The 8,284-nt window shown below is 40.6% G+C and overlaps 1 protein-coding gene across 2 annotated transcripts; it reads left to right on the top strand.

Moving 5' to 3' along the window:
• The first annotated feature begins 2,335 nt into the window (after positions 1–2,335).
• Positions 2,336–6,032, top strand: LOC148010715 (protein NEN4-like). 2 transcript variants are annotated; one of them, XM_087671525.1, is made up of 6 exons: positions 2,336–2,887; positions 3,754–3,896; positions 4,105–4,151; positions 4,243–4,306; positions 4,440–4,583; positions 5,432–6,032. In XM_087671525.1, exons 1-6 carry the CDS (start codon positions 2,437–2,439, stop codon positions 5,600–5,602), a joined length of 1,020 nt encoding a protein of 339 aa, XP_087527651.1. In that variant the 5' UTR covers positions 2,336–2,436; the 3' UTR covers positions 5,603–6,032. The 2 variants fall into 2 exon arrangements, with proteins under 2 accessions (XP_087527651.1, XP_087527650.1); XM_087671524.1 differs by having other exon boundaries at positions 3,739–3,896; positions 5,432–6,028.
• The last annotated feature ends 2,252 nt before the right edge of the window (positions 6,033–8,284 follow it).

Here is an 8,284-nt window from a genome sequence, read left to right on the forward strand (position 1 = left end):
AATTGCTCTTTGGTTAGGCTCATCTTGGCAACATGTTGGCACATTTCAACATTACACAAATCATTGCAAGTTCTCAATCTACGAATTTGAGAGCTCTTTCAAGCTATACTACCACCGCGATGGCGTGCATGTTCCACTATCATCTTAGAAGCACCATGCTTTTTGGTCATACCCAATCTAAATTTGTATTCAATCATTATCTCTTGAAGTTTGCACTCCACAAGAGATCTATTCAACACAAGGTCCAAGATGAGTATTCTTCTTTCCACCACTTTGCTAGGAAATAGAAAGGAACCATCAAAGGCAAAGGACTTTGTAGGCACCTTGCAAGCACAAGAATTGATGAGCTCTTTCACATAAGAAAGAGGAATGCCATGCTTCCTCATGTTGGTACACCACGTGGATTTGATGTCACATTGACACCACCATGAGAACATGTAATCCCGTTTATATGATTTGCAAGGACAATGCTCTCCCAATCCTCCAAACATACAATATACAATGATGGTTTCAATTTCAAGGCCAAGACTTGTCCACTACCATTCTTGTTAATGCAAAGACTTTCTTTGATCTTTCTCCACTTCTTTAAGTCAAGCAACTCCCATTTGTTGTGATGTTTGAGTATCTCTAGTGTGGTGGCTTTCTTCTCATTCAAATCACTTAGCATCAAGCTATAGCTCTCTCTATCAAAAGATAAGTCCTTTAAAGAGGTAAAACTAAGTGCGCTTGGTGCAATGCCACCAAGTTCTTGTGATGTCATATCATTCTCTTCAGTGAAATATTCATGCATCTCAACCTCATCAATTGATGATCCATTTGATAATTCTTCATCTGTGTTGAGGTCTTTAATCTCGAAATCGCTCTCCATAGTCCATACCCATTGACTATACAAGCATATACCCCTAAAAAATCATGACGATGGCACATTCCATTTGTTGGAAATATGACAAATAGAGAAATAGAGAAATGCACCTTAATGCAAAAGCCATAGCTGATGAATCATGGCAACTCTCACTCTAATAGATTGGGTGTGGGTCAAACAAGGATCTTCGAGCTTCAATCGAGACATTCGCCCAACATGACTAACGTGCAAAGATTTTCTACCGGCAATACTAAGAGTATGTTTGATGCCAACAATTTTGGGAAACTTTAGAATTCTAGTTGATCAAGTTTACATTCTTTGGTAAGGTTTACTTAATCTAGTTTGGTTTACTTTTGTTCTAAGACTATCCACAATACAAGATTCTCAAGAGTCCACATCGATATATTTAATGTGGATGTGGATCTCACAAAATTTTGAATTGTCGCCCAACACATTTGCTGGGGCCCATGCAACATGTGGAGATTAAGAAATCGGCAACCCACCCATTTTTCAATTTTGGTTGGGTTTACTAAATTGGGATGGGTTTACTTTATCATAAAGTGTCGGTTATGATGGGCTCATATGATTGCATGCATTTGCAACTTATGATCCCACCTCCTCAAGGTCTTAAAGATCCTGTGGGAGATTTTGTTGTGGCGAGAGGGAAGGCCCAAGCACTATCTCCCACAGGGCCTTAAAGACCTTGAAGAGTTGATGTGATAGCTCTAACTTTCACATATTCGCAAAAACAGAGAAAGGGGAGAGAAAATGAGATATAGAAAGATGGCGGTGATAAAACGACTAGCTTTCAAAATGAGAGGGGCGACTCATTTAAAATTTGTCACACCAGAGGTCACATGCTCAATGAGGTTTGGGATGTTAGGTTTGGCTTCTCTCGGAGTGTTGGGGAGGTTCAAGGCACACCAAAGGCATATATATCACAAATAATTTAGTATAAGTTCCCTATATAGGTTGGCTTTACGTATGTTAGAACATCTCAAATGACAAGCATACAAGGCACAATCCCAAAAACCATGGTGGGGATGGACCCATGACGTACGTAGTATGGTGGGTGATTGGGTTTGATGATCTCGGGGACGTGGTTTGCCTGTCACGCAGTCGGCCTCTCATACCCGAGCGAGAAAGGCCGGGGGGGGGGGGGGGGGGGGGGTGGTTTCTACAGCATCAAGCATCTTTAGACCATACGACTCCTTTCATATTGCTGTTGAGAGAGAAAGAGATAGACGGAGGGCTGGACTTGTGATTAGGCAAGGGGTATTCTCACGAATCCAGCTGTCTCTGGAAAGGGATTCTGGAATCCGGAGGCGGCAAGAGCCGGGGGGCATTGGTTTGTCTTCAAAGATACGAGATTCTGGGGAGAGACCAAGCAACGGTAAGAATCGAAGGGGAGGCGAAGCCATGGATGTATATGAAGGGCAGGCAGGCGGAAACACGCCCACCCCCACCCCCACCCCCTCTCTCTCTCTCGTACTCATCATACCTGCAGGAACGAAGAAAAGAAGGAAAGATAGAGAACCGAAGAAGAAGAAGAAGAGAGAAAGTAAGGACACCACATGGTCGTCAACACCCCCATCGTTGATGGTTTCAACCCGGACATCGCCAATGAACTGCTTGGGCGCCTCCGCTGCGGCCCCCCGCCGCCCCTGGTCGCCGCGATGGAGGCCAGCGCCGGCGGCGACACGGCGCTCGCGCCGGAGGACGCAGCGAGCGCCTCGTCGGCGGGCTGCAGCTCGATGGAGGCGATGCACCGGCGGCGCGGCCAGATCGTCTTCTTCGACCTGGAGACGACGGTGGCGTGTGGGGATGGGGAGAGGCCGAAGCTACTGGAGTTCGGAGGCGTGGTCCTGGCGGCCCAAGGCCTCCGCGAACTCCAGTCCTTTGCCACCATGGTCCGCCAACCGGGCATCTCGACCCTGGCTTCCAAATTTAACCTCCCCCAGCACCACATCGTCGATCTCCCGTCTTTCTCCGATGTCGCCGACCAAATCTATGATATGCTCCATGGTATGTCAACCTCAACCATCTTTAACCAACCCATCTTTGAACCCCACAAACGGGATGACACATTGGCTCCCTAGCTTTTAACCACCTAGGGATGATGCATTACCTACTAACACATTGGCTACCTAGCTTTTAATCACCGAGGGATGATGCATTAGCTTCTTTACTATTAGTTAAGGGGAGGTTGCGAGCGGGTGCCACGTGGCAGCCCCCAGCCTCCCCACGAAGAATGGCAGGGGCAGGTGCCACGCGTTCGACACCCGCCCTTCCCGCGAAAAGGGCGCCGAGTCCCAACAGTACCTACCTATCCTCGACCTGCGCACCGCCTCACAACCTGCCCTCCTCGACCTGCGCCAGCCCCGGCGCACGGGGCGAGTCTAGGCACAGAGCACTTAGTTAGCTATTAACACATTGGTTACCTAGCTTTTAACCACCACGGGATGATGCATTAGCTATTACGTTTGTGAATCTTATTAAGCTCAAAACAATTGGCCCCCATGAACGATTTCTTCTTTTGTGTTTCAAACATTTATATAGCATGCATTCATAATTATGTACTACTCTCTTCTACGAAGTTGTAATCACTTCTCATGCTTGACATATGTAAGGTTTGTATCATATCCCTATAGTGCATTTCAATGAATCGTTTCAAAAGCAATTTCAAACCTTCTTTTGTCATCATGAAATGTCACATTGTATAAATAACACCTTTAAAAATGCCACATGGATTACATTGTTTATGAATAAATCTATGTTTAAGGATCAAAAAGTTCCCTCAAAAACATCAAAGGCAAAACTACAAACAAGACATCAACTTTATACCGTCATATATGATCATATGTTGCCTTGATCAGGACGCATTTGGGCAGGTCACAACATCATCAAGTTTGATATGGTGTGCATAAGGGATGCATTTGCTATAGCTAATCGGCAAGCTCCCCAACCTGTAGGGGTCATTGACACTCTACCTTTGTTAAAGGACACCTTTGGGCCAAGAGCAGGAAACCTTAAGGTATATGCTATTACGTTAATAGGCATAGGATGAAGACAAATGAATTGCGAAAACCAATTTCCATATTTTAGCACTTAAAATATATTACAATTCTCGTCGTCTTATGATACAAGAAAGTACAAAATATAAATCTTCACAATATGATAATGCAAGAATAGCTCAAAGTAGGAGTTTTGATGGATTGTACTTTTTTTCCCTCATTGTCTAGATGGCATCCCTTGCAAAGTATTGTGGGCTTGGAAAGCAGAAGCACAGGTATGCTAACTAGGTGCAAGTCAATCTCTATTTTGGTATATTTTGCTTGTATGAATAACTAACAAATATACAATGTGTGAAACATTTAAAGAAGTCTTGCAGATGTGCGAATGAATGTGGAGGTCTTGAAGCATTGTGCAACCATGCTATTCCTAGTGAGCAAGATCTCTCTCTCTCTCTCTCTCTCTCTCTCTCTCTCTCTCTCTCTCTCTCTCTCTCTCTCTCTCTCTCTCTCTCTCTCTCTCTCTCTCTCTCTGTGATTCATTTAATTTAACCTTGATTTTGTAGGAATCCCGCTTTCCTAGTATGCTTCCTTCTCCTCAAACACCACCACCAACTAGAAGTTACACTGCCAGATTATCAGAAGCTGGTCGTGGCATTTTGGAAACTCCTAATCGACACCCCAATTGGCCTGCACCTAGATGGGAAAATGTAAGTTCTACAATCTATGAGAAAGACTGAGTAAACAAAAGAGGAAGATGAGTGAAAGAATTTAAAAGTGCTTACAAGAAAAGCCTAGATAATTCATAACATACCTCACTAGTTGTTTGGACTAAGGCTAATTTTGGATTGGGTATAACATATTATGTAAAGAAAAAGAATGCTCAATAATTGTCATGCAAATAATGCATATTGCAATCATGTGATTATGGATAGTATATTTGTTGGAAAGCAAAAACTTAAAGTTGAGTACATTTGATGTTAGGAATGGTTTTTCTATTGGTCAAACCTTGTGTTAGATAATGCTCTAAGAAATCCAAATTTTCACAAGCTCTAAGGTTACAACTTACCTACATAAACTATTTTGGCTTTGTCTACACATGTTCAATGAAAAATCATATGCTCCTATCATATCAACTTAGTATTATATTAAGAGGCTTCCCATACATTAGTCAATTTCAACATCCTATCATCATGGATTTGCAAAGACCAACATTATATCATTCCCCACCTCTTAACAAGTTGTGGCATTGGAAAAGATCAATTATGCTATCACAATGAAAGGTATACTTCTTATTTGCTTTTCTAGGATCTTGCAAACATACACTGATTTAAATCCCAACACCTTTCACACATGTTCACAATCCATTTCTTAGATGTCTTTACTTTTATTTTTTTCATTAATCATTCCTATTCTTGACAAATCACACACTACACATGCGTACCATCTAAGAAAGAAAGTTGAAGTAAATACCATAGTAAACTTAAGTAATACTAGTCACATCATAGCATGTAGTCTAACATTGGACTCATCTTACTTCCTTTTTGACATTTACTAGGTTATACAAAGGCCAAAAGTAAGAATTATAGAGATGAAGCGTACATCTCCAATATGCCCTATTAGGCCAACCACCACCACAACAGTGCCCTCTAGGAAACAATCTCGATTACCTCAATATTTGAAATCAACAAGAAGTCATCCTCTAGTGATAAAAGCCTTGATTCGTTGAGTGCTTAATAAATGCCTCAAAAACACAGTCTATGTTAGAGATTCCAACATCTATATGTTGAAAAATCTTGTATATATATGTGTTAAGGGTCTTGACATAAAGTGACATATCGTCTATGTACCAAGGAAATGCCCACCAATCTCCCTAACTTGTTCACCAACAACCACACATGCATTTGGTAAAGAGTGTATTTGTCTACATGCCTAGCTTTAAGAATATCTCCATAAGGCTCAAGTCTATATATTTGGCCTTGTAGAAATGGGTGTTGATGGTGCTCAACTTTGTCATTGGTGGCACCTATCCATAAATCAAGTATTCATTGTAATATTCTCTCAAATTAACACAACCTTACATTATGTGTCTAATAGTTTTTTCCAATGGGCATTACACAATATAAGACAACAATGTGAACAATCGGTGGAATATTTAATGAAGTGTATCAATATTAAAGTGCCATTAATACTTTTTGTGTACCAATAATGAAGTTTCATTCATACTTTTTTGTGTTGTTTTGCAACCCACACATTGAGTAGTCACAAACAAATTCTTTTTGCTGATGTAGAGAGGACGGTGATGTTAATTCTTCAATGACCACCTTCAATTGACTATAAGAGTGTTCAACATTTTATGTATAATGTTACTAATAACCTATTTAATACCCTTTATTCAAAAGTGCACAAACTCCTATTTGGAGCAAGGAATGACAATGAGCTTATAAGAAGTTGAAGCATGCTTTAGCAAGCACCATATTCTAGAAATAGTGGAAAGAGACCTAAGGTGAGAGCCAAAAATACCAAAAAGAATTTGGAGACAATTAAGACCAGACATCTCTTTAAATTGCATTTTTATTCATATTTTTATCCATGTAATTGTTCCATAACATTTTAAAGTTAGTTTTGGAGAATAAGCAACATTCAAAGAATGTTTAGTATAAAATCCAACTATTGGACTCACTCTTGTACAAATTGTACAAACTTGGGTATAGAACTAAAATGGCTCCAAGAATATGTGCATATAAGAATATCCCACAAGCTAAATAGAAGAATCCAAAGCACGTATATCAATGCAGGCAAGCCATGAAGATGTAGTCTAAAGATAAATTTCACACATCAAAACTATGAACTCCAACAACTACAAGATTTCTCCAACACTTCAAGACTAAATAATCTTGAAATGCTTGTGTGGGAGAACAATCATATTAGGGTTGGATGAATCTCATTTAGTACCTATGCTACACCAATCCACCAAATTTCCATCTTGAATCAAGTTTCATGTTTTAGTTCTTTTCCTCTCCCATTGTTATACTCCAATGCTTTGTTTATGATGGAAATGCTCACTCTTTTCATCTTTCTTTCTTTTTTGGATATGTGCTTCATCCAACTTTGATACAAACTTAAAAATACCACTACATTCTTCTATAGTAAATTTATGCATATGAACCATTGCAATTTGTACTTTCCACCCAAGTATTGTTAAATTTGTTGTATCCAAGGATGCTCTTGTTTTTCTATATTGAATAAGGCATTGACCCTACAATATGAACATACTCCAAAAACACAAGAGTTTACTTATTTATAATAGGCCTAATTGCCAAGGTGGGCAATTTTGGCACAATCACCAAGGGTGGGCAGTTCTAGAGATCTTCATGGCTAGATCAAGTCTACGCTAACTTAAAGGGGTGGGAGATAGCCCCTGCCTGGCAGAGTGGAGGCATTGGGTAGCTACATCGCATCAAACCATGTGCCTTTGCAGGTTGTGTTCAGAATAATGCTACCAAGGAGTGCTAAATGGAGCCCCTCCCCATTCAGACTTAATACCTCATTCCTAAGTGACAAGAAGTTTCTTTCAAAGGAAAAGAGGCTATGGAGAAGGATTAGTGAATAGCATGAGGATTGAATGTCTAGATGGATTGCCTACAATTATGCTTTTGTCTCAATGGCTAAGAAGCATGGTAGGACATTAGCAAGGTTGAAAAAACCAAACTAGGATGCAGTTGCTGGGGTTTAGGGAAACCCACTAACTGCTCTAACTGAAAACCCAAATGATGACTTCTTGGTGAGGTTATCATGGGACAGTGAGGCCTTTTTAAGTGAACAAGAGGCCCTAAGAGTGAAGGCAACTCAAATTCAACTCAAGATTAAATGGGATTGGAAGGAGATATCCCAAATTCCTTCTATTTTAGAGCCTTGAAATGCAAGTTGTAGAGGGAAACCATTGTGTGCATTGAAGATGAGAGGGGGAGGAGATTGTCTCAAAATGAAGAAATCATGGGGGTCTTCCAAAGGCATCTCTCCTCTATTGTTGGGGTTGAGTTTGTTGAGTCCCCCAAATTACAATGACAAACTAGCAAACCTCTTTGAGGGCTATACAAGTTGCATTCTAGTTAGGATTGCTGAGCAGGTCAGTAGGCATTTCCCTATTGATGAGGTTGGTGATGCACTTCACTCTATGAAGGAAGGCAAATTTCCTTACATTGATGGTGTGCTCATGGAAGCTTATATGGTGTTGTGGGATGTATGTAAAGCTTATCTAACTAAATTTGTGAATGGATGCTTCAAGTTTCACTTGATACCTGCATAAGTCAATAAAGGCATGATCAAGTTGATCCTGAAAGCAATGGCTAGGTTCAAAGGTAATCAATGGCGGCCTTTGACTATGTTAACAATGGCCTACAAGATACTT

This window comes from Lygodium microphyllum, chromosome 29 (assembly GCF_053477565.2).
Source record: "Lygodium microphyllum isolate KBCC chromosome 29, Lygodium_microphyllum_v1.1.10, whole genome shotgun sequence".
In the NCBI taxonomy this organism is placed as follows: Eukaryota; Viridiplantae; Streptophyta; class Polypodiopsida; order Schizaeales; family Lygodiaceae; genus Lygodium; species Lygodium microphyllum.

Excerpts from the sequence above, each read along its gene's own strand:
- LOC148010715 (XM_087671524.1), top strand. The coding sequence starts at position 2,437 with ATGGTCGTCAACACCCCCATCGTTGATGGTTTCAACCCGGACATCGCC. Across the intron at positions 2,888-3,738 it reads AATCTATGATATGCTCCATG|GACGCATTTGGGCAGGTCAC; the intron begins GTATGTCAACCT and ends TGCCTTGATCAG. Across the intron at positions 4,584-5,431 it reads CTGCACCTAGATGGGAAAAT|GTTATACAAAGGCCAAAAGT; the intron begins GTAAGTTCTACA and ends GACATTTACTAG.